Consider the following 24,332-nt stretch of genomic DNA (forward strand, 5'->3'; position numbering starts at 1 on the left):
AACGAGCGGAAGGAGGGGGGGCGCACCTCAAGCATTATTTATTAGACTGGAGTTGAAACGTACCAGCGTGTCATCTACAACAGGTTTGGACTCTCCTGCTTTCCGTACTGATGCCGGTCGTCATGGAAACGCTGTGTTTCGCTCGTTTGAAGACGGAAGTGCGAGCATCTAACACGAAGAGGTCTAACTGCTTTTGGTAACAAGTTTGACGTCAGCAACCGTTTGCTTTTACAGGTTAGCATAGAAGCTAAAGTTAAACAGCATTAGTTTAACGTTTACAGGTTAGCATAGAAGCTAACGTTAAACAGCATTCGTTTACTTTTAAAGGTTAGCATAGACGATAATCTCAAACAGCATTAGTTCTTTTTTACAGGTTAGCATAGAAGCTAAAGTTAAACAGCATTAGTTTAACGTTTACAGGTTAGCATAGAAGCTAACGTTAAACAGCATTAGTCTACTTTTACAGGTTAGCATAGAAGCTAACCTCAATCAGCATTAGTTTACTTTTACAGGTTAGCATAGAAGCTAACCTCAATCAGCATTAGTTTACTTTTACAGGTTAGCATAGAAGCTACCGTCAAACAGCAGTAGTTTGCTGTTAGCAGATAGCCTCCACGTGATGTAGTTGCGGCTAATGTTCGGGGTAATGTGACATTTTTGTCAACAAGTCAGCCATCTTGAAGAAGTCGTGTGTTTTACTGTGTGACGTCACCAGGTGATGGCATCCCCCCAGCGCGACGTAATCGACTTTTCCGCCTTGGAAAAAGAGTTGAAGAGTAGTGTCGAGTCGGAGCACAAATACAAACGAGAGAACGACGCCAAACTGAGAGCCGTCAGTCAGGGGGTGTCCTCCTACCAGCAGTTCAGGTCGGAACAACCTTTGCCGCCATCCCCTGCTGGGTGCTTTTACTTCCGGGACCTGGACATGTTTGTTGTGATATCTCGTTTTTATTTTAGAGACATCGTCCTGTCCTGTCACCTGAAGCCACTACAACGCCACGACAAGAATCCACGGAAACAACCTTGGAACCCCCTGCTGGGACCCCACACCTGTACGCCCGGGACCCCGACCAGTTCTAGTGTGAACACCAGTACTGGAGACTAGGATGGGAAAAGAAAGAATAAATGAAATGTTGACCAAACAAGACGAACTGATCTTTGACCAGCAGGCGGCGATGCCGAGACGTCCTGCTTAAGCCTCTCGTGAACGCGCGTTGTTTTGCGCGTGCGTGCACGTGAGAGGATGAGACAGACATCTCACTCGGACCTGTTTAATGATCGCGACCTCCCCCTGGAGACACGATCTTTGAGCGGGACAGGTGCCTCGCGCACACCGGAAATCATCTTCATCATCGGAGCTCGTCCGCAGCCGCTGTTCGTTTTTATTTGTGTTTTGTGTGCTTCCTGTTTCCCGCTTCCGAGAAGAAGAAGATGAAGATGAAGGAGGAAGTCATGAAAATCCTCCACGAGGCTCCCAAAGCAAGAAAACTACTACTGGAAAACTACAACAACCTCCTAGACGTGGCCGACTACTGCTACAACAACTACACACAGCAACAGGTTAGTACTACTACATAAAAGTACTAAATCTATCTATCTGACTACCACTATAGTCACACAACTAGTACGACTAGATCATACATCTATACACATAGCAGTACTACTAATACTACACCTGTTATTACAAGTACTACAGACAACAGGCTTGTAGTACCACTAATAGTACTACTACATGCCCACGCAGCAACAGGCTAGTACGGCTACTACATCTATGTCAGTACTGCTAAAACAACAGGCTTGTAGTACTACTAAAAGTACTACGACATGCGCACGCAGCAACAGGCTAGTACTGCTACTACATGTACGTCAGTACTGCTAAAACAACAGGCTTGTAGTACTACTAAAAGTACTACTACATGCGCACGCAGCAACAGGCTAGTACTGCTACTACATGTACGTCAGTACTGCTAAAACAACAGGCTTGTAGTACATGTTGTCCTCCTCCTTCATTCCTTGGTTAGTAGTACAAAGTAGTACATGGCTTAGTACTGCAAAGACGAAGCTGATGCTAAGCTAGGCTAAGGCGGTGTGGTCATGTGACAGTCGAGCGACGGCGGCCTGAAGGCGTTGGAGGAGACCAAGAACCTGGCGGCGCAGTCGCTGGCCAGCATCGCCTACCAGGTTAGCACGTTGGCTACGAGCGTGCTAAGTCTGCTGGACGCGCAGACCAATCAGCTTCGCCACATGGAGTCTTCCATCAATCTGATTGGCCAGGTCAGTCCGTCCCGCCTTTGGCTTCTCCAACACACAAATACTACACAAATACTACACAAATACTACACAAATACTACACTTCCCACCATGCAGTAGTGTGGCGCTCATTCAGCATCCTGACACTGTGCGTGTGTGTGTGTGTGTGTGCGTGTGCATGCATGCGTGTGTGTGTGTGTGTGTAGTAATTGTGATGAGAAGAAGAGAAAGCGGATGACAGCAGAGTGTTTTCTATTGTGCTTGTGTTGCGTTCAATGCCAGCTGTTAATTCCAGATGGACTGCCACGAGAAGCTAGATGGAATGATTGGTAGATGATTGGTAGATGTTCACGTGTGCTTTGCTGTCTATCAACACCAGACGGTGGAGATGCACCGTGAGAAAGTTTCTCGCAAAGAAATTGGCATCTTCACGGCGGTCAGACGGGTCCCACGCGGCCCAAAGGTCCTCCCGCCGTCCCAGCCGGCCCTCAGCTCGCAGCCCCGCCCTCCGTACAGCCGCCGTCCAATCAGCTACCAGCAGCTGGACAACGTGGGTCACGGCATGAAGGTGAGCGCGTGTCACGTGACCTCATTAGTAGGCAAGCACAACACGAGCAGAAGAGCGCCGTGCTAACAGGAAGTGGTTACTGATGCAGGAAGCTCACTTTCTGTTCTCTCTTCTGTCCGTCTGTCTCTCTTTTATTCAACAACATGACCTACTACGCACACGCACGCACGCACGCACGCACGCACGCACGTTCGCCTTTGGGATCCCTGAAAGTGCTACACACACACACACACACACACACACACACACACACACCTTTGTTGAGCGTGGGAAAATATTTGTAGAGGCTCATTAGCCTTAGACTGAGGCTTCATTCATACTGGACTCCCCCCCCCCCCCCCCCCCCTTCCCCTCCCCCAGCTCACTGGGAAACAATGGGAGCGAGCTGGAAGCGTCCGGAAGAAGGGAGCCTCCATCAGGTGGGCTTTTATTCCCCCCCCCCCCCTCCTCCTCTCCTCCTCCTCCTCCAACTGCTTTGCCTTGCAGGACCAGCAAGCCTGCAGGAGCTAGCCAGTGTCTGCTGGCGCCCCCTGGTGGCAGGTATCATGTTCACCCATGCACCGGCTGAAGATAAAGACTTCATTTAACCTCACAGCAAATGTTCTTCTCTCTTGGAGCTCCACCTTTGGGAAACCTGTGGCTCCGCCCACAGTCCCCGCCATGTGGCAAGCGCTACCTGAAGGTGACGTCATCACCACACCAGCTGATGATGCTCCGCCCCCTCCACCAGACTCTGATAACCTGATGGCTCCGCCCCCTCCACCAGACTCTGATAACCTGATGGCTCCGCCCCCTCCACCAGACTCTGATAACCTGATGGCTCCGCCCCCTCCACCCGACTCTGATATCCTGATGGCTCCGCCCCCTCCACCCGACTCTGATATCCTGATGGCTCCGCCCCCTCCACCCGACTCTGAGATCCTGTTGGCTCCGCCCCCTCCACCCGACTCTGAGATCGTGTTGGCTCCACCCCCTCCACCCGACTCTATCCCGATGGCTCCGCCCCCTCAATCCATCTCCTCTGAAGTCCTGATGGCTCCGCCCCCTCCACCCAACTCCTCTGAGATCCTGGTGGCTCCGCCCCCTCCACCTGACTCCTCTGAGATCCAGGCTCCGCCCCCTCCACCTGACTCCTCTGAGATCCTGGCTCCGCCCCCTCCACCTGACTCCTCTGCGATGCCGGTGGCTCCACCCCCTCCACCCTCTGAAATGGTCCTACCTCTGACTCCGCCCTTATGTCTGGAGACAGGTGAGGATGATGTGGTGTTTGCAGCCTGTCACCATGGTAACCATGTCCCGTGTGTGTGCTCAGTGGTGGAGGAGAGCAGCCCCCCCCTGCCATCGCCCCCTCCCACCGATGACCACGCCTTTCCTCCACTGTCCGATGATGACGGCGAGTTTCCGGCCCCGCCCCCATCGAGCCAGGAAGTGGACGGTAGTAATCACACACAAACACGTGGGGGTTGAGTGAGGTGTCGATGGGCCAATCAGAGCTTTGCTACAGCTTGTGGGCGGGTGTCCATCATGTGTGTTTGCTTCTGCAGCACCTCTCCCCTCCGGGAGGAGTCGCCGGCGCCGCTCACCCCCCCCCACTCGCTCCCTCTCTTTGAGGGTCCGCCGCCGCCACACTCGCTCTCTCTTCCTGCCCGCCGTCCAATCACGTAAGCTCAGACTTTCCACAGCCTCCAGCCAAGCTTGTCAATCATGAAGAGCATCGCTTCTTTCCCGCTTTCTCTCTGTCAGTCATGATCCCCCCTCCCCCACCCTACCCGCCCCCGCACGCCCCCCCCCAGCCTCTTGCTGCCTCCTTGCTGCGGGCCGGCCTCCCCGCTCGCCTGGAGCACCTGGGTAAGCTTCTTCTGGTCCTACCTGGAAATCAGCTCAAGCCCCGCCCTCTTCTACCTGACCGGCCAATGAACTGTCCTGTGCTCTTTTCTCAGATCTGGAGCTGCCGGTCCTCCCGCCCTCTCCCCTGTTGGACCAGGATGCTGTGGAGACGCAGGACAGTGGCGCCCCCCCACATTACCTGGAGAAAGGTACTGCAGCTCTCATGGCCTGACCCCCCACCCCCCAGCCCCCCACCCCCACCCACCCCACCCCAGCAGCACTAACAGCGGTGATGTGTTGTTTGGCCAGTGGTGGCGCTGTACTGCTATGACGCCTTGAAGCCACACCACCTGTCAATCACCCAGGGGGATGTCATCTACCTGACACGTCGCCATGACAACGGATGGTACCAGGGCGTCCTGAAGGGCAAGCGAGGCTTCTTCCCCAAGAACTACGTCCAATCCTGTGACTAGCTTGAAGCTCCGCCCCTAGAACTACTCCAATCCTGTGACTAGCCTGAAGCTCCGCCCCTAGAACTACTCCAATCCTGTGACTAGCTTGAAGCTCCGCCCCTAGAACTACTCCAATCCTGACTAGCTTGAAGCTCCGCCCCTAGAATTACTCCTATCCTGTGACTAGCCTGAAGCTCCGCCCCTAGAACTACTCCAATCCTGTGACTAGCCTGAAGCTCCGCCCCTAGAACTATGTCCAATCCTGTGACTAGCTTGAAGCTCCGCCCCTAGAACTACTCCAATCCTGTGACTAGCTTAAAGCTCCGCCCCTAGGCCTACTCCTATCCTGTGACTAGCTTGAAGCTCCGCCCCTAGAACTACTCCAATCCTGTGACTAGCCTGAAGCTCCGCCCCAGAACTACTCCAATCCTGTGACTAACCTGAAGCTCCGCCCCTAGAACTACTCCAATCCTGTGACTAGCTTGAAGCTCCGCCCCTAGAACTACTCCAATCCTGTGACTAGCCTGAAGCTCCGCCCCTAGAACTACTCCAATCCTGTGACTAGCTTGAAGCTCCGCCCCTAGAACTACTCCAATCCTGTGACTAGCTTGAAGCTCCGCCCCTAGAACTACTCCAATCCTGACTAGCTTGAATCTCCGCCCTCACAACCTCTTTTGCTTTTCCCCAATCAAATCCATCTTGTGTCAAGAAAGAAAGAGTTTATTTCTTGTTGGTCAACAAATAAAATAAATACATCCATAAATAAATCCATAAATAAATAAGCAGTAAAAACTAGTGGCGCCCCCTGCTGGGGGTGGAGGACGTCACATGGCGGCCACCAGCAAGTGGAGCTGTTGCAGATGAAGTTTACTTTCACCACGGACCAACTCCCATGATGCATTGCTGCCTGCCTGTAAACACACACACGCAGTACTTCAGTATCACAGTACATGTTGCAGTGTGGCTGAGAACACTTGAAGAGTATTTACAGTGAGTATTTAGACTGGAAGTACTTCTAAGACTAGAAGTGGCTGTGCATGCTTGTGATCAGAGTACTTGGATTACTTGGACGAGAATATTTAGAGCGGGGTTGGGAATACTTTTTATTTGTGTATTTGTAACAGTACTTCATATTTGGCTTTATTCTTGTAAAGGACTGCTGATTTTTATTGGTATTTTTACACTGTACTACTGGCACCTGTACTGCTGGCACCTGTACTACTGGCACCTGTACTACTGGCACCTGTACTACTGGCACCTGTACTACTGGCACCTGTACTACTGGCACCTGTACTGCTGGCCAATCAAACAGCAGCAGCCTGGGAGTCATGAGTACTTAGTGTAGGACTCATGTACTTGGTGTGGAAGTCATGAGTACTTAGTGTGGGAGTCATGTACTTGGTGTAGTAGTCATGAGTACTTAGTGTGGGAGTCATGAGTACTTGGTGTGACAGTGGTGAGTACACTTATGGTGTGGTAGTGGTGAGTACTTGTTGTGGTAGTGGTCAGTACTTGGTGTGGTAGTCGTGAGTACTTGTTGTGGTAGCGGTGAGTACTTGGTGTGGTAGCGGTGAGTACTTGTTGTGGTAGCAGTGAGTACACTTAAGGTGTGGTAGTGGTGAGTACTTGGTGTGGTAGTTGTGAGTACTTGTTGTGGTAGCGGTGAGTACACTTATGGTGTGGTAGCGATGAGTACTTGTTGTGGTAGCGGTGAGTACACTTATGGTGTGGTAGTGGTGAGTACTTGGTGTGGTAGTGGTGAGTAGTTGGTGGTAGTGGTGAGTACTTGTGGTAGTGGTGAGTACTTGTTGTGGTAGCGGTGAGTACACTTATGGTGTGGTAGTGGTGAGTACTTGGTGTGGTAGTGGTGAGTACTTGTTGTGGTAGCGGTGAGTACACTTAAGGTGTGGTAGTGGTGAGTAGTTGTTGTGGTAGTCGTGAGTACTTGTTGTGGTAGTGGTGAGTACACTTGAGGTGTGGTAGTGGTGAGTACTTGTTGTGGTAGTTGTGAGTAGTTGTAGTGGTAGTGGTGAGTACTTGGTGTGGTAGTGGTGAGTACTTGTTGTGGTAGTGGTGAGTACACTTATGGTGTGGTAGTGGTGAGTACTTGTTGTGGTAGTGGTGAGTACTTGGTGTGGTAGTGGTGAGTACTTGTTGTGGTAGCGGTGAGTACTTGTTGTGGTAGTGGTGAGTACTTGGTGTGGTAGTGGTGAGTAGTTGTTGTGGTAGCGGTGAGTACACTTAAGGTGTGGTAGTGGTGAGTAGTTGTTGTGGTAGCGGTGAGTACACTTAAGGTGTGGTAGTGGTGAGTACTTGTTGTGGTAGCGGTGAGTACACTTAAGGTGTGGTAGTGGTGAGTACTTGGTGTGGTAGCGGTGAGTAGTTGTTGTGGTAGCGGTGAGTACTTGGTGTGGTAGCGGTGAGTACTTGGTGTGGTAGCGGTGAGTACTTGTTGTGGTAGTGGTGAGTACTTGGTGTGGTAGTGGTGAGTACTTGTTGTGGTAGCGGTGAGTACACTTAAGGTGTGGTAGTGGTGAGTAGTTGTTGTGGTAGTCGTGAGTACTTGTTGTGGTAGTGGTGAGTACACTTGAGGTGTGGTAGTGGTGAGTACTTGTTGTGGTAGTTGTGAGTAGTTGTAGTGGTAGTGGTGAGTACTTGGTGTGGTAGTGGTGAGTACTTGTTGTGGTAGTGGTGAGTACACTTATGGTGTGGTAGTGGTGAGTACTTGTTGTGGTAGTGGTGAGTACTTGGTGTGGTAGTGGTGAGTACTTGTTGTGGTAGCGGTGAGTACTTGTTGTGGTAGTGGTGAGTACTTGGTGTGGTAGTGGTGAGTAGTTGTTGTGGTAGCGGTGAGTACACTTAAGGTGTGGTAGTGGTGAGTAGTTGTTGTGGTAGCGGTGAGTACACTTAAGGTGTGGTAGTGGTGAGTACTTGTTGTGGTAGCGGTGAGTACACTTAAGGTGTGGTAGTGGTGAGTACTTGGTGTGGTAGCGGTGAGTAGTTGTTGTGGTAGCGGTGAGTACTTGGTGTGGTAGCGGTGAGTACTTGGTGTGGTAGCGGTGAGTACTTGTTGTGGTAGTGGTGAGTACTTGGTGTGGTAGTGGTCAGTACTTGGTGTGGTAGTGGTGAGTACTTGGTGTGGTAGTCGTGAGTACTTGTTGTGGTAGTGGTGAGTAGTTGTTGTGGTAGTGGTGAGTACTTGGTGTGGTAGTGGTGAGTACTTGTTGTGGTAGTGGTGAGTACTTGTTGTGGTAGCGGTGAGTCCACTTACGGTGCGGTTGAGCGCAGCAGCGGCGAGGGTCCGGTAGTATCGCTGGAGCGGTTCGGCGAAGGAGCAGGTGGAGTTCCCGGGCGAAACCTTTGAGAGTGGAGGGAAGGAGGAGGAGTCAAGTTTCTGACTTCCTGCGTAGAAGGTAAGAGGTCAGAGGTGACTTACGCAGCCGGCGACCTCGTCCTTCTGCCTGTGCAGGACCACCAGGAGCTCCTCGGTCCGGTCGGCGTCCCAGCCGGCGGCGGTGTCGTCCACTTCCTGGTAGAGGTCCAGAATATGTCCCAGACTGTCCCGCACAAACGCCATCTTGCAGGCCACCTGCACGGGGAGACCGTTAACATCTGCTCCGATTGGCCGAGGACAAGGGAAGCTCTCGGAGCGCCAAACTTACCTCGGACTTCCTCGCCAGTTTGTAAAGTCCTCTCGGGAAAGGAAGCGGACTGTCCCGGTCCTCCACGGGATGGCCCTGGAAGAAGAAGAGCAGCTTTGTTCAGGTGCTGGTGGATGGAGGCAGTGAGACCTGAACGCATGGAGGCTGAGAGACCTGGACGCCAACCTACCAGGACCTGCACCAGAGACAGACACCTGTCACTCAAGGCCCCGTAACGTCGCAGCCAATCACAGCACAGCGCGCGGAGGAGCACGCAGGAGAGGAGGACGAGCACGTGTGTCAGTCTGGCCATGATGAGGATGAGGATGAGGATCCTGCAGTGTCCATCATGCTGCCGGGCGAGGACTTATATTCACGGAGGAAAAAGAAAATGGCCCAAATTCTGTTTCTACTCTCACTTTCCATCTACACGCGCGCGCGCGCACGCTCACACACGCGCACGCACACGCACAGCCAGACAGGTGTGGGTCATGACTCATTGCATTGTCATTAGAAGGGATTCCAACAATAGAATAACGTCTTTGTGAAACGTGATCGATAAAGTTGTCATACAAAGAAGGTGACGTGTGACGTCACCAAATGAAAAGCGTGTGCAGGAAGTCCCTTCACTTTCCTTTTCCGAAGTGCATTACATGGATTACTTGCTTTGCAACTTTCCCGGTCAACATGCCAGCATTGGGAAAACCGGGATCGTCTGTGCTGATCGTGAGCGATCGGGTTACAAATATTCTAAGAACATTTTTAAACAATTAAACGAATAACGTCACTTTTTTATTTTGGAGATCCCATTTTCCGGTTTCACTTTCTGATCGCGAGGGAATCACCGAGGTGACGTCATTGTTTCCATTTATTTGTGAGCTTCCATTTCGCTTGACTTGATTCGGTTCTTGTCACGAAGACGCCGGCGTGTATTTTATTGTCTTTCAGTGTTTTTATTCCACTCTGCTTCTGTTGAGGACATTTTAGGGCCACGCTGAAACCTGGTCATGTGATCGGAAAGCGAAGGCTTTGACTGGCTACTGGCGATGTCGTCACCCAGAGCTGTGTTTTCATTGGTTCTCACCTTAGGCCCCGCCCGTTTACGGAAGGCGCCGTATCTGTTCTTCGGCACCTGTGGGATGGAGACCGGATGGAGCCGACTTTAGTTCATGTCGTCGTTTTAAACGCTTCGTCAGTCTCGTAGACTCTACTGAACGTGTTGGCTTTTCCTTGACGCTCACTTTGCGCCAACTCGGACGCTAAGAGAGGCGCTAAATTGTTTTCCTTACACAGAAAGGCCGTCGTTTTAGGCGGGTGCGATGGAGGTGGACATCGTGGAGTTTGTGGTTCCCGTGGAGAACAACAAGACTCTGTTTGTGTGGGACATCGAGACAGGCGTCACGGAGGCTGCCATCTATGTGAATATGATCTATATTCCATTATTATCTATGTGAATATGATCTATATTACATCATTATCTATGTGAATATGATCTATATTCCATTATTATCTATGTGAATATGATCTATATGCCATTATTATCTATGTGAATATGATCTATATTACATCATTATCTATGTGAATATGATCTATATTCCATTATCTATGTGAATATGATCTATATTCCATTATTATCTATGTGAATATGATCTATATTCCATTATTATCTATGTGAATATGATCTATATTCCATCATTATCTATGTGAATATGATCTATATTCCATTATTATCTATGTGAATATGATCTATATTCCATTATTATCTATGTGAATATGATCTATATGCCATTATTATCTATGTGAATATGATCTATATTCCATTATTATCTATGTGAATATGATCTATATGCCATTATTATCTATGTGAATATGATCTATATGCCATTATTATCTATGTGAATATGATCTATATTCCATCATTATCTATGTGAATATGATCTATATTCCATCATTATCTATGTGAATATGATCTATATGCCGGTACTATGTTTACGTCAGTGAGACATTCAGCCACACTCACGCCAAAGTGTGTGTGTGTGTGTGTGTGTGTGTGTGCGCGTGCGTGTGTGTTTCCAGGAGGGCTTGCATGGCGTCTTCTCCTCCTTCGGACCGCTCTACCTGTTGAAGGTGTGTCCTAACGCCCCCCTGAGCACGCCCGGCTTCTACGCCCTCATCAAGTTCTACTCGGCCGCTCACGCCCGGAAAGCCCAGCAGCACACAGATGGACGCTCGCTCTTCCTGAACGCTCCTCTCAAGGTGAGTTTTCCCCGCCCACTCTTGGTCAGGTGTCACCACACCTTGTTTCATCATCATATTTCATCATCAGTGGAGCTCAGACACACGTGTGTGTGTGTGTGTGTCAGGTGAGGCTCAGCGCCAAACAGACACCTCACTTCCTGTTTGGCAGCAGACCTCTGAGCCACGCCCACTGTGTGTCGCTGGCCAATCATTGCCTTGGATTCAACGGCTGGACCTCTGACATCATCACAGTGAGAATGTTCTAGCGATCGGTGTGATTGATAGAAAGCTCCCTGACCCCTAACCCCTGACCCCTAACCCCTGACCCCTGACTCATATTCTACAAATAAAGTTGACTAATATTTGAAACCATCATCAGTCTTCTTGGGTGACGTCCACGAGGACGGGATGGCGGACTGCACACTTTTTGACGTTCTTTCTCTCAGCTGAAGGAGCTCCCCGTGGATGAGGAGGCAGGGGGCGGGGCCAGCCAGACGCTGAAGTTGGGCTGCCTGCTGCAGCTCTCTTTCCCCCGTCACGGCGTGACCACCCGAGGAGCGGCGCTGCTGCAGGACAGCTTCACCTGCACAGGTGGGTGGCGCCCACATTCTGGACTCTACCACAGCGCCCCTGTGTGTGTGTGTGTGTGTGCGTGTGTGTGCGTGTGTGTGCGTGCGTGTGTGTGCGTGTTCAGGTCCCGACGCGGTGGTGCAGAAGCGGTGTAAGCTGCACAGGATGGTGCGAGAGAAAGCTTTGGTTGAGGCCTTCTCCAGGGTTCTGCTGGTGCTGCTAGGTGGTAGCGCCCACGCTAGCATGTGCGCTTGGTGTCGCCCACAGGTTTGCTGATGCGTGCGTGTGTGCCTCAGGTGACGGGAAGGTGATGGTGGAGCTGCGGCAGACAACAGACCATCTCTTTGAGGAGACTGCGGGACTGGTGCAGGTCCGGGACTGGGACCAAGACCAAGACCAGGTCAGTGGTGGTGTGGGTCTGTGTTCTGTGCTCAGCATGATGATGATGATGATGATGATGTCCATCAGGTGATGCAGCTTCCTGCTGAAGAGGAAGATTGGAATGAAGAAGACTTGGACCTGAGCGTGTGGTAGAACCTGGAGGAGCGTTGCGGGTCAGGTGGATGCTGTTTCCTGGTTGGAGTTAGACGGGGTCCCAAACATTTGTGTTTGTGGAATATCCTCCCCCATGGTTACAATGCCTTATTTGGCACTGAGCTTATGGAAGGAAAGCAGGGCTTCTCAAATCGTTTCAATGCAGACCTACCAACATGTACACATTTCTAGTACTCTACATGCAATTTGACTCCTGAATACGCTTGCTTGCGCTCCATTGGGTTTTTGCTGGTTGGGTCTGTCCAGTACACGTACATGAATAAATATTACCACCTTCTCTAGTATTTCCAATTGGGGGGTAAAATACTGGAGAAGTACTGAAGTCAAAATGAAAGAGAGCAAGTGTCGTTAGTAGGATGGCCACTTTAATCATCCACGTACAAACACGTCCAGTTTACTAAACAGCAACTGTTAGCATTAGCGTTAGCAACACACCTTTACCAAAAACACGATTAACAAGGGTAAGTAGACTTTCCCGCCATTTGGTTTGCTTTACAGGATGTTGGCCACATGAGTAGAACTGGCAGGTGTTTGTCCGCCACGTCGTGATTGACAGGATGACGTCACTGCCGGTTAGCGGCGCGACACATCTTTGATGCAGCAGCGACCTCAGCTGCTCCGAGCAGGAACTACAGGAAGCACATTGGTCAGGCGTTGCTATGGAGACGAGCAGCGTCAGTGCATGGCGGTCCAGGTGACCCAGTGTTTGGGCGTGGTCTTAGCACCGATGGCGTGGTCTTTGCGAACGATCCTCCCCTGATGCTGCACGACCGCTGGTCTTGTGAAGAAGCCGCACTGCAACAAAGGAACGCACGCCACCAAAGCCACGTGACGGGAACAGCCATCCAACAGGAAATGAACGCAGGACTCGTGCAGAGCCACCCGGGTCTCAGACTACCGCCCTCCTGGCCAGCAGGGGGCAGCAACATTACCTCCTTCAGCAGCAGGCAGATCAGAGCCAGCAGTGCCACCCCGGCCAGGACCGACACCAGAATGACCCACACGAGGGCGCTGGTGTCCACCCGCTGCTTGAGGTCCGGATAGACATGGACCGCCATCTGCAAACGTCCCAAACTCGGGTTCATCTTTCATGCATGTTTGGTTCAAGCTCAGCTTTTGGGGGGGGGGGCACGCACCTCTGTGCTGGGGGCATCCATGCTGACGTCGGCTCCTCCCGTGTACACCCTGAGAGTGGCGCGGCCTCGGAGCACCACCTTCCTGGCGTCCATGAAGTGCTGCAATCCAATGGAGGACTTGGGATGATCCACAAACATGGAGGGAGAATAGAACACTGGTACCTCCAACATGGTGGAGTTCCACAGTCGGGCTCGCAGCGTCACTGACGCGCTGTTGTAGACCTGGACCAGCGGACACACAAAGTGGACGCACCTGGCCCCGTGCATGCAGTCCTGGGGGGACACGTGCACTGTCTTAGCGTGTCAACGTGGCGTGCTAACGGTTAAGTCCTACCAGCACGTAAGACTTCTCCTGAGCCTGCAGGTGAGGGACAGGTGGACTCTCTTCTGACCACCCGTCCCGCTTCACGTCCTCCTCCGGACTCCGCCTCCCCCTCCTGCCCCCCTGGTCCTCTGCTAACTGTTAGAGAAGCTCCAGCAGTTCCATGCTAGTTCTGGACAGCATTGTCACCCAAAGCCGTTGTCATGGTTACCGTCAAGTGGAGGGGGTCGATCACGTTGCCTGACGGAACACAGTGAGGTTCTGAGGTGCCGCTGACCATGATCTCTGCCAGGTAGAGTAGACGCTTCCCGTTGGACAGCTCACTCGGCCAATCGAATGCCAGCTCCAGGTTACCCAGGCGACCGAGTGGCCCCCCCCCCACATGGACCTACCAGAGGGAGACGCTACCTGACACCATTGGGCCTCCATGGATCAAGGTGGGCTGGGACAAACCTGTAAGGTGAAGACAAGCGGACTGCCCACGTCCTCTGTCGTCCTCATCGCTGATTCGCCGACCACGTGACCCCCGAAGAAGACGGGCCCCGGCTGCCGGCTCCTGTCATGAGCAGTGAGAAGTCAGCGTGTCGTCGCTGTGAGGTCACCAGAGGGGGAAGGACTCACAACGTGAGGGTCATGTCCAGCGAGTAGTTGACCGCGATGGAGACCAGGACTGGAGACAAGTCTGTCTGCTCGCTGAGCCTGGACACGACACGCAGATGAAACCACAACCTGTCTGAGCGGCCATCATGCCGAGGGAGCATGTGCACGTACGTGGACATCTGCAGCACCGTCTGGATCTCTGCGGTGTCTGAGGTGATCTGGGAAGGCTGGAATATGATCCACACTTGAACCTGGAGAAGAGGCTGTGTGGGCTGCAGTGGGAGGGATCAATAGGCGGATGCACGACGTCCTACCGTGGAGTTGCTTCTCAATGGGTTCCCCAGCTCGCACTGAACCGAACCGTCTGCACCGCACCGGACTTCCTGGGCCCCGCCCTGGAAGGAGGCATGGTTGAATGGACAAGTCTTAAGGTTGTGGTCCTGGCGGGTCAAGTCCTCGGGTCTGCTTGGGAATCGGTCACCTTAGTTCGGACTCCGGAGTAGACCAGCGAGGGCGGGATGCTGATGTTCAAAACCGTGTTGTGAGCGTCCTCTGCTGGTCGCCGTGGTGATGCTACGTTGCTGACGTTGACCTGCAGAAGCAGTCGCTCAACTCTGCCGTGGTAGAACCAGACCTGACGACCCGCCCACCTGGACCCACCAGTTCCATCAGCTGAGACGCTTCACCCCAGATGCTAACATCAACACTCACACGGGCAGCGGGTTCTGGTGCACGTCTGTGAACCGGGCCGTCATTTGCAGGTTACTGTGGCAGCGGTTATCAGAACCGCAGGCCTTCTGGATGTGGACCTGATGAAGACATGTGACACGTTAGGACCTGGGTCGGGAGGTTTCTACCAGTTTCTGACCTGCGTCCTGATCGGCTGGGGGATCCGGCTCAAAACCGGGAAGGACCTCAGGTCCCGGACAAGGTCTTGTTTCTTGGGCTGCTTGTGGTGCAGAGACGCGTTAAGTGAGAAGACCAGCGGTTCCACGTGGTCCCGGATTGGACTCTGACAAGAAGATGGAGCAGAACCTGAAAGTCAACATCATGGCGGCGTTCTCAGTCATGCCACGCGGAAGGTTTTCTCACCTGAAGGCCAACTTTCAACATTTTACACCGACGTCCGGGCACCAGCGTGACGCCCGAGTACACACTCTGCCCGCCCTCGTAGAAACGGAGGCGGGGCTTGAGGCTGGTGACATCAGCGGCCACAGTGAAGCGGACGTCTGGCAGACGGATGGCGAGGCTGTTTGTCATCACGCACACACGTATGCTACGTGGCTAGCATGTCAACAGCAAACATTAGCAGCACGTGACCTTGTCTCTGATTGGTCGGCTGAACAAAAGCAATTCAAGAAGCCCCCAGAAGGTGAGCGCTTGGTGTGTTGGTGGGGGATGCCCCCACACGTCATGCTAGCTAACGTGATTTATTCACGCACACACGCTTGCGACAAGGACAAGAGGACACCCAAGGACGCTTTGTCTGCGGGGGGGGGCTTTGTCCTGTCAGTCAGCTCAGCTTCAAAAGAATAAACAAGCTTGATGTTGATATATTGATAGAATTCTTGATAATTGATAGAATTATTGATATACGTATTGATAGAATTATTGATATATTGATAGAATTATTGATATATTGATAGAATTATTGATAGAATTCTTGATATATTGATAGAATTCTTGATAGAATTCTTGATATATTGATAGAATTCCGTGTGTGCGTGTGTCACTCACTAATGTTTGGGTTTGACGTGACGATGTTGGACGTGACGGAGAAACACACCTCCACCTGAACACTGACACACGAACACACAGACACACAAAAGGTTAGCATCTTGTCAGCCGGCGTGGCGGCTGGATCATCTGACCAGAATTCGCAGCCGCTGGGTTCCACGATGCCCGGAGTCGCTCTTATGGTTTTACTGAGGTGGATGACGGCACGAGTCCTGCACGACACATCACGTCAGGCAGGCGTTGCTCATGGCCGCCAGGCGACACAGGAAGCGCTGCGAGTACCTGAGCAGTGCCACGGTGTCGTCCAAAGATCCCACCAGTAGGTCTGGGTATCCGTTCCCATCCACGTCGAGGCCGGCCGACAGGGAGAATCCAAAGGTTGTGAAGCGAGGAGACACGCTGCTTCCTGTGATCACCTGGAAAGGGAGGTGGAGCGCGGTCAGACACAGGTCCACATGCTGGTCCACCATGGTGCTGGTCCACCATGGTGCTGGTCCACCGTGGTGCGGGTCCACCAGTCACCTGACTCGGTTCCGTAGGCACACCGTCTCTGCTCCCGCTAAAGATCATCACGCTTCCTGTTCCGTGGAACGGCGCTCCCACTGCAAAGTCTGCAATACGTGGTCACATGACATCTCATCATCACCTGACCACACACGTTCCTGGTGCAGATTCCTCACCCTGGAAGCCGTCTTGGTTCAGGTCTCCGGCGGCGGCCAGTGACATTCCAAAGGCCGAACCGGCCGGTCCCTTCAGCACCACGGTGGGTCGGGAGTCAAAGCGACCCCCTGCGTTTTTGTAGAGGTAAACCGCCCCGCCCTCTTCATGCTGCCGCTGGAAGTAGAATGGAGCGCCCACCAGCAGGTCCCTCCACCTGCAGCCCCCACGCCGTCATTGCAAGCACTACGAACCTCGACAAGTGATGAACACGGCGTGGAAGACGGAGCCTTTCCTTACCCATCGTTGTCAAGGTCAGAGGTCACCACGGCATTCCCAAAGTAGGAACCCGTCTGTTCTCCTCGTAGCGTCTGGCCGACGGTCAGCGAGCCTGGCTGTTTGAGCACCAGCAGCACGGAACCACGAGCGTCCTCCTTGGTGTCTTTAGGTGCTCCTGCTCCTCAACGTGGCGCCAATCAATCAACCCATCAATCACCCACAGAATAGGAAGTCCTCACCTGTCACGATGGTGTCTTCATCCAGAGAGAGAAGAGCCCGAGCCTGGCAGACTGAATACCCTGAACGCACGAACGCACGGACTCAGGTTGGCGCATGACAGCATCTTGCGTTTAGCATGGAGCTATGGAAGAGATGCTTGACCTATGTAGATGTTCCTGCGCTGCAGGTTGCTCAAGGAGCTCCTTCTGGTGTCGAACAGAAGATGGGGGTTCATCCAGGAGACGTGGACGTTTCCTTCAGTGTGAGCCGACATTCAATGAGACCACAGCCAGTCCAGAGAGACGTAAGACCAGGACTGAAGACCAAGATACCTTGCCATTGGTAACTTCCGGGCGAGCCCACGATGACCTCGCTTTGAGTGATGGTGGCGGAGATTCCCATGTTGCACATGACCTCCGTGCTGACGTCGCCCAGGTGACTGCACACACACACACACACACTGGGGTGGGGGTGGGGGCAGGGCTTGCTCGGTGACCCCACCGGTGTCATGTGACCTACCTGCAGACCTGCTCGGGGTTCTGCCAGTGATGGTCTGTGTCGTGGTACTGTAGGTCGTTGCCACGAAGGTAACAGCGACCGATCATGTGTCTGAGTTGGGACGCGCCGTAAACCTTGGTGAAGCGATGGCCGCACGCCTGCAGATGGGCGGTTAGCATGTTGGTGTGGTACTGGCAGCCCACGCTTTAGCGTGATGTCGTCACGCATTGGCAGCTGTCAGTCATTTCTCACTCACCAGGACCCGCCCCCCAGGAGCCCCCTGACTGGCCAGCGACACACCAAGCCACATGTCCTCCACCAGGTCCTCGGATGCGTTCAGGTCTGAAAGAGGTGTGGCGGTAGGATGAGCTCTCTTCTGATTGGCTGAGATGAAGGCGTGTCTTACCTGGGTTGATCAGCAACATCCTGCTGCAGTCTGACTGGTTGGCAGTGATTGGGCAGCTGTACACGCCCCCTGTGTGATTGGCGGCCACATTGGGCTCCGCCTTCTCTCTGGGAGCTCCGACCAATAGTCTTTCACCATGACACAGGAAACAAGGTCACCAAGCTGCTCATGTCACACACACACACACACACACACCACTGACAGTGGCCCGGATTGTGTGTGTGTGTGTATCAGGAGCCATGGAGACATCAGGATGGATGATGGTATACAAGGTTGGATGGATGGATGGATGGATGATGGTATAGGAGGATGGATGGATGATGGTATACAAGGGTGGATGGATGGATGATGGTATACAAGGTTGGATGGATGGATGGATGGATGATGGTATACAAGGTTGGATGGATGGATGGATGGATGATGGTATACAAGGTTGGATGTATGGATGGATGATGGTATACAAGGTTGGATGGATGGATGGATGGATGATGGTATAGGAGGATGGATGGATGATGGTATACAAGGGTGGATGGATGGATGATGGTATACAAGGTTGGATGGATGGATGGATGGATGATGGTATACAAGGTTGGATGGATGGATGGATGGATGATGGTATACAAGGTTGGATGGATGGATGGATGGATGATGGTATACAAGGTTGGATGGATGGATGATGGTATACAAGGTTGGATGGATGGATGATGGTATACAAGGTTGGATGGGTGGATGTATGGTTGGATGATGGTATACAAGGTTGGATGTATGGTTGGATGATGGTATACAAGGATGGATGGATGGATGGATGATGGTATACAAGGTTGGATGTATGGTTGGATGATGGTATACAAGGTTGGATGGTTGGATGATGGTATACAAGGGTGGATGGATGATGGTATACAAGGTTGGATGTATGGTTGGACGGACGTTACTCACAGGAACCGGTGCGTCTTGAGATCAGGATGCAAAGCGACAGAAAGTCCAAACAGGCTTCCACCTGTGCCGGTCTTCAGCAGCGGGAAGGACGTGTCCACGTTAGACGCCGCGCACACAAACACGCACATGGTGAGTAGTAGACACGCATGCGTTGCCATGGAGATGCACCTTTCCACATACACAGAGACATGCTAGTGTAAGAACTTCTCATGAATAAACATCATGCATCAGTAAGAGTGGAGATGAGTAGGAACCAAAGGGAAGGAAACAAGGAGACAAACGTGTTGAGTTGAGATGAAGAAGAAGGTCAAGGTGTGTCAGGTCCTCGGTTTGAGTTTGCCGTGACTCGTCCTCGTCCACTGATCCACTGATCCACTGACACACTGTTGCCTCTGCCTCTCATTCTCATTCTCCAGCCCAGGCTCCCTCGGATGAAATCATGTCTGCACGCCCGCCCACACGCACGCACACACACACACGCACACACACGCACACACACACACACACACACACACACACACAAGGATCCAGGAGGTTTGTTAGTGTAAGGGCACCTTGATTTGATTGTGTGTGTGTTGGCTTCCTGTCTGTGTGATGGTGGCTAGCAAGCACGCCCCCTACAGGACACAATCAGCATCTTATCCTAAATGGAAACAGCACTTGAATGCAGGCGTGATGGTAGCTGGCATCATGGTGGCATCACGGTGGCATGGTGGCATCATGGTGGCATCATGGTGGCATGGTGGCATCATGGTGGCATGTAGCTGAGAAGAAGCAGGACGATGGACGGTAAGGTCCATCAGCATGTGTGCTGGAATAAACTAGCTCTGTGTTGAAGTCTCGGGTGGGTGGAAGCCCGAGTGGAAGTTGGTTCCAGTGGTTGGTACGGGTTCTTCACGGGTGTCCACAGCAGAAGAACATGCTCACCTTGTCCGCCGTTGTTCTTGGCGCACAATATTGATCTCCTAATACGCAAGGCCCCCGTTCAGTTGGACTGGTCTACGTTTACCTTCACAGTCAGCATGGGGCCACTCCCTCCGTGGTGCATTCATGACACAGCGTGACTTCTTACAGCGTGGATCATGTCACCTTGTAGGTAGGGACTGTAAGTTGGTACATACTGTAGGTAGATGCTGTGGGTAGGTAGATACTGTAGGTGGGTAGATACGGTAGGTAGGTAGGTAGATACTGTAGGTGGGTAGATGCTGTAGGTGGGTAGATGCTGTAGGTAGGTGGGTAGATACGGTAGGTAGGTAGGTAGATACGGTAGGTAGGTAGATACTGTAGGTGGGTAGATACGGTAGGTAGATACTGTAGGTGGGTAGATACTGTAGGTAGATACTGTAGGTGGGTAGATACGGTAGGTAGGTAGGTAGATACGGTAGGTAGGTAAGTAGATACTGTAGGTAGGTGGGTAGATACGGTAGGTAGGTGGGTAGATACGGTAGGTAGGTGGGTATATACGGTAGGTAGGTAGGTAGGTAGATGCTGTAGGTGGGTAGATACGGTAGGTAGGTAGGTGGGTAGATACGGTAGGTAGATGGGTAGATACGGTAGGTAGGTGGGTAGATACGGTAGGTAGATGGGTAGATACGGTAGGTAGGTAGATGCTGTAGGTGGGTAGATACGGTAGTAGGTGGGTAGATGCTGTAGGTAGGTAGGTAGATACGGTAGGTAGGTGGGTAGATACGGTAGGTAGATGGGTAGATACGGTAGGTAGATGGGTAGATACGGTAGGTAGGTAGATGCTGTAGGTGGGTAGATACGGTAGTAGGTGGGTAGATGCTGTAGGTAGGTAGGTAGATACGGTAGGTAGGTGGGTAGATACTGTAGGTAGGTAGGTAGGTGGGTAGATACGGTAGGTAGGTGGGTAGATACGGTAGGTAGATGGGTAGATACGGTAGGTAGGTAGATGCTGTAGGTGGGTAGATACGGTAGTAGGTGGGTAGATGCTGTAGGTAGGTAGGTAGATACGGTAGGTAGGTGGGTAGATACGGTAGGTAGGTGGGTAGATACTGTAGGTAGGTAGGTAGGTGGGTAGATACGGTAGGTAGGTGGGTAGATACTGTAGGTAGGTAGGTAGGTGGGTAGATACGGTAGGTAGGTGGGTAGATACTGTAGGTAGGTAGGTAGGTGGGTAGATACGGTAGGTAGGTGGGTAGATACTGTAGGTAGGTAGGTAGATACTGTAGGTAGGTAGGTAGGTGGGTAGATACGGTAGGTAGGTGGGTAGATACGGTAGGTAGGTGGGTAGATACGGTAGGTAGGTAGGTAGGTGGGTAGATACGGTAGGTAGGTGGGTAGATACGGTAGGTAGGTGGGTAGATACGGTAGGTAGGTGGGTAGATACGGTAGGTAGGTGGGTAGATACGGTAGGTAGATGGGTAGATACGGTAGGTAGGTGGGTAGATGTGTATCTATCCAGCGTGTATCTCCACACCGTATGTATCTACATAGCGTGCATCTACGTATCCATCTTGTGTGTGTGCGTTGGTTGCCAGGTTGTGTTTCTTTTCAGTGTAAATGTAACTTCCTGTGTGAGTGTCGTGAAGGTAGTGAGTCAAGGTGAAAAAAGTGCTGAGCGTCAAATGAAAGCGTGGAAGTTCCTTCCTGGTTTCCATGGTACTTCTTCAGTCCTCCTCCATCTTCCTGCCCGTGCCGGTCTTATTCATACAGGTACTATCTAGTCATGATACTGCAGTAAGAGTACATTTATGTGGAAGTAGTCGTAGATGTCGGTTAGGTGAGCAGGGGTCATGACCTCATGCTTTCATCCAGCAACGCTTCACAGCCGTACATCTTCTACTCTTACCTCCTCTTCCGATGCCGTGTCCTTTCTTCTAGTTCTTGTCATGATTCTTTCCTACGCAGGCAGGAGCTTCAAGCAAAGCTCATCCTCCTCATCATGTCAAAACACGGAGCACCTTCTCACCTCCGACCTACTCATCCACCAGAAGCCAGGCTTCCAAGACTGTGGTCTACAAAGCTGCTACCCTCCCCACGCCGGACCGGGCCACCTGAGAGCCTGGAGCCGTCCCATCCAAGATGCCTATGGCGGGATAGTAGGGATCTACTGATGCTGAGGTCGGGGTCTCGGAGGAACCAGTATCAGCACCATCATCCACATGGCCAACACACGCCGTACTCCCGGCACAGCCCCACGCCCCAAGAAGACCAAGTCTGCCTGGAGAACGTCTGGAACATGGATGTAGCTATGGAGAGCCACCACCTTCCAAAGTATCCACATCCCGTATCCAGCATATGATGCTGATTGACTCCATAGTCCATGATGGACCTTCTCTCATCACACACGTGTCCTCATATCGTACACGACGACTACTTTCTACTCTCACCAAGCTTCTTCATTTACCAGGAAATACAACTTTTTATTTCATCATCACCAACCTTTCATTTCTTCCATCTAAGAACAAAAACCAACATGGAAATTTCCCACTTTCATACGCCTCAGCTCCTTCCTGCTTAAATGGACGGCACCGTCACAGACGCCACACCGCACAGCCAGCACAGCCAGCACAGCCTCACGCAGGAACGCCTGCAGAACCTTCACCAGAACCTTCACCAGAACCTCCACCAGAACCTCCAGCACAAGCTACACCTGAACCTCCATCAGACCCTCAACCAGAACCTCCAGCAGAATCTACACCTGAACCTCCATCAAAACCTTCATTTGAACCTTCACCAGAACCTCCATCAGACCCTCAACCAGAACCTTCATCAGACCCTCAACCAGAACCTTCATCAGAACCTCCACCGAAACCTCCATCAGACCCTCAACCAGAACCTCCATCAGAGCCTCCACCTGAACCTCCATCAGACCCTCCAGAAAATTTCCGACCTCCAAGACCTGCAGAGCCTTCAGACCCATCCCAAGGTAGAAGATGCCTCGAAGGCGTGCCAATGATTTCATAATCATGAGTTGCTATTATGTTTCATACTAAGCTATTATATTATATTTGATGCTATGCTATGCTATTATATTTGATACTAAGCTATTATATTATATTTGATGCTATGCTATGCTATTATATTTGATACTAAGCTATTATATTATATTTGATGCTATGCTATGCTATGCTATTATATTTGATGCTATGCTATGCTATGCTATTATATTTGATGCTATGCTATGCTATTATATTTGATACTAAGCTATTATATTATATTTGATGCTATGCTATGCTATTATATTTGATACTAAGCTATTATATTATATTTGATGCTATGCTATGCTATGCTATTATATTTGATGCTATGCTATGCTATGCTATTATATTTGATGCTATGCTATGCTATTACGTATATTTGATGCTATGCTATTATATTTGATGCTATGCTATGATATTTGCTACTAGTTTGAAAATGTCAATAGATGCAATTGATGAAATATGAAATCAATAGATTACTAAAACATGTAGAAATGACATCGGAATAATAACAAGAATGATAATAATAATGATGATGATAGTGATACTATTAATAACAATGATGATAATACTAATAATAATAATATGACTCACAAAGTCCATCTTTTCGTGAATTGTGAAAGTTATGGTGAGAGGAAGATGATGAAGATGAAGAGCAGACGCGTGAGGACGGCAAATATTTCCGTCTTCCGAGTCAGCCCAAACCACATCTCTAACCGTAAGCCCCGTCACACGGCCTCTGCTGCCGGCCTCCGTCACGACGTCATGACGGAAAGAGGACGGACGGGACCTGCGGGGTCCCTCAGGGCTTGGTGATCGGCCCCCCATCGTTTAGCTCAGGCTAGCTGACGTCTTATTTTGGCAAGGTGAAACTAGAACTGGTCTAGACCCCGCTGAGGTTTGGATCTTTGTCCCACAGGTAGACCAAGCAGACCAGAGCAGGAACCAGAACCAGAACCAGAAGCATGTGGATGACCAGCATGGCACTTTGGCTGGCCGTCATGGTCCTTCAGCTCGGTGGTCTCAGGCTGCTCGCCGTCACCGCACCAGCCTGCCGTCCCCCGGGTCACGTGGTCCTGGAGGCCTGCCGCCTGCTGTCAGACCTGGTAGGACTTGAACTTTGACCTTTCCCCGCTACACTTCTAGAACAGCATCTGTGGTGGCCCATAGGGGGCGCCCTTTCCTGTCCACTGCTTACCGTACAACGCCCACGTGTCCTTCCCACATGCCGCCCTCTCCAACCGGACATCCAACAGCACCAAGGTGAGCTCGGCCCCCGGCCCCTGGCCCCTGGCCCCCGGTGCCGCAGGGTGATCACGTCTGGTTTGTTCTTTGCAGTGTGGCCGTGCGTTGCGGACGCTTTACGAGTCCCTGCGGGGGGCGGAGCAAGTCATGGAGGACAATGACATAGGTGAGGGACAAGGCCGAGTCCCGTGGAACCGGCAGAAGCTGGACATCTTCCAGAACCTCCAGAACCGCCTCCTGGTGGAGGGCAGC

At 51.6% G+C, this 24,332-nt stretch overlaps 4 protein-coding genes across 13 annotated transcripts; 2 read left to right on the forward strand and 2 right to left on the reverse strand.

Annotated features, from left to right (window-relative positions):
• Positions 1 to 71: 71 nt before the first annotated feature.
• ccdc103 (coiled-coil domain containing 103) lies at positions 72 to 1,145 on the forward strand. 5 transcript variants are annotated; one of them, XM_058049615.1, is made up of 3 exons: positions 72 to 181; positions 716 to 867; positions 958 to 1,145. In XM_058049615.1, the coding sequence occupies exons 2-3, from the start codon at positions 719 to 721 to the stop codon at positions 1,103 to 1,105; spliced, it is 297 nt and encodes a 98-aa protein (XP_057905598.1). In that variant the 5' UTR covers positions 72 to 181; positions 716 to 718; the 3' UTR covers positions 1,106 to 1,145. The 5 variants fall into 5 exon arrangements, with proteins under 5 accessions (XP_057905598.1, XP_057905597.1, XP_057905595.1 ...); XM_058049614.1 differs by having other exon boundaries at positions 77 to 196; XM_058049612.1 differs by having other exon boundaries at positions 115 to 234.
• A 139-nt stretch (positions 1,146 to 1,284) lies between these two features.
• On the forward strand, positions 1,285 to 9,242 carry abi3a (ABI family, member 3a). Of its 6 annotated transcripts, none has more exons than XM_058049586.1 (11): positions 1,285 to 1,560; positions 2,104 to 2,274; positions 2,630 to 2,818; positions 3,179 to 3,237; positions 3,305 to 3,358; positions 3,436 to 4,067; positions 4,131 to 4,253; positions 4,363 to 4,479; positions 4,562 to 4,666; positions 4,759 to 4,854; positions 5,011 to 9,237. In XM_058049586.1, exons 1-11 carry the CDS (start codon positions 1,432 to 1,434, stop codon positions 5,040 to 5,042), a joined length of 1,707 nt encoding a protein of 568 aa, XP_057905569.1. In that variant the 5' UTR covers positions 1,285 to 1,431; the 3' UTR covers positions 5,043 to 9,237. The 6 variants fall into 6 exon arrangements, with proteins under 6 accessions (XP_057905569.1, XP_057905572.1, XP_057905568.1 ...); XM_058049589.1 differs by having other exon boundaries at positions 4,612 to 4,666; positions 5,011 to 9,236; XM_058049585.1 differs by having other exon boundaries at positions 4,955 to 9,235.
• LOC131103466 (interferon a3-like) lies at positions 5,922 to 9,231 on the reverse strand. The gene is made up of 6 exons (XM_058049764.1): positions 9,211 to 9,231; positions 8,929 to 9,090; positions 8,760 to 8,834; positions 8,534 to 8,686; positions 8,369 to 8,455; positions 5,922 to 6,008 (listed from the first exon to the last, which is right to left on the reverse strand). Exons 1-6 carry the CDS (start codon positions 9,229 to 9,231, stop codon positions 5,922 to 5,924), a joined length of 585 nt encoding a protein of 194 aa, XP_057905747.1.
• A 3,534-nt stretch (positions 9,243 to 12,776) lies between the features above and the next one.
• LOC131102818 (integrin alpha-3-like) lies at positions 12,777 to 20,237 on the reverse strand. Its single transcript, XM_058048381.1, has 28 exons — positions 19,173 to 20,237; positions 18,892 to 19,059; positions 17,956 to 18,083; positions 17,806 to 17,891; positions 17,571 to 17,707; positions 17,384 to 17,490; positions 17,214 to 17,306; positions 17,072 to 17,131; positions 16,854 to 17,007; positions 16,577 to 16,770; positions 16,419 to 16,507; positions 16,179 to 16,312; positions 16,031 to 16,108; positions 15,897 to 15,958; positions 15,252 to 15,388; positions 15,028 to 15,171; positions 14,871 to 14,968; positions 14,641 to 14,809; positions 14,474 to 14,554; positions 14,331 to 14,410; positions 14,181 to 14,258; positions 14,013 to 14,115; positions 13,756 to 13,947; positions 13,572 to 13,697; positions 13,400 to 13,510; positions 13,238 to 13,336; positions 13,034 to 13,159; positions 12,777 to 12,896 (listed from the first exon to the last, which is right to left on the reverse strand). The coding sequence occupies exons 2-28, from the start codon at positions 19,047 to 19,049 to the stop codon at positions 12,777 to 12,779; spliced, it is 3,144 nt and encodes a 1,047-aa protein (XP_057904364.1). The 5' UTR covers positions 19,050 to 19,059; positions 19,173 to 20,237.
• Positions 20,238 to 24,332: the final 4,095 nt, after the last annotated feature.

This window comes from Doryrhamphus excisus, chromosome 15 (genome assembly GCF_030265055.1).
Source record: "Doryrhamphus excisus isolate RoL2022-K1 chromosome 15, RoL_Dexc_1.0, whole genome shotgun sequence".
Lineage (NCBI taxonomy): Eukaryota > Metazoa > Chordata > Actinopteri > Syngnathiformes > Syngnathidae > Doryrhamphus > Doryrhamphus excisus.

Bases quoted from the DNA above. Each gene is read 5' to 3' on its own strand.
- LOC131103466 (XM_058049764.1), bottom strand. From the start codon at position 9,231: ATGACCCACACCTGTCTGGCT. The intron at 8,456-8,533 runs GTAAGTCACCTC...CCACTCTCAAAG, and splicing joins AGGACGAGGTCGCCGGCTGC to GTTTCGCCCGGGAACTCCAC. The intron at 6,009-8,368 runs GTAAGTGGACTC...GTGTGTTTACAG, and splicing joins CTGCTGCGCTCAACCGCACC to GCAGGCAGCAATGCATCATG.
- ccdc103 (XM_058049611.1), top strand. The intron at 868-957 runs GTCGGAACAACC...TTTTTATTTTAG, and splicing joins TCCTCCTACCAGCAGTTCAG to AGACATCGTCCTGTCCTGTC.
- abi3a (XM_058049585.1), top strand. From the start codon at position 1,432: ATGAAGATGAAGGAGGAAGTCATGAAAATCCTCCACGAGGCTCCCAAA. The intron at 3,238-3,304 runs GTGGGCTTTTAT...TTTGCCTTGCAG, and splicing joins AAGAAGGGAGCCTCCATCAG to GACCAGCAAGCCTGCAGGAG. The intron at 4,480-4,561 runs GTAAGCTCAGAC...TCTCTCTGTCAG, and splicing joins CCTGCCCGCCGTCCAATCAC to TCATGATCCCCCCTCCCCCA.
- LOC131102818 (XM_058048381.1), bottom strand. From the start codon at position 19,049: ATGGCAACGCATGCGTGTCTACTACTCACCATGTGCGTGTTTGTGTGC. The intron at 14,969-15,027 runs GTCAGAAACTGG...TGTCTTCATCAG, and splicing joins CCCAGCCGATCAGGACGCAG to GTCCACATCCAGAAGGCCTG. The intron at 12,897-13,033 runs GTAATGTTGCTG...CCTTTGTTGCAG, and splicing joins TCTGCCTGCTGCTGAAGGAG to TGCGGCTTCTTCACAAGACC.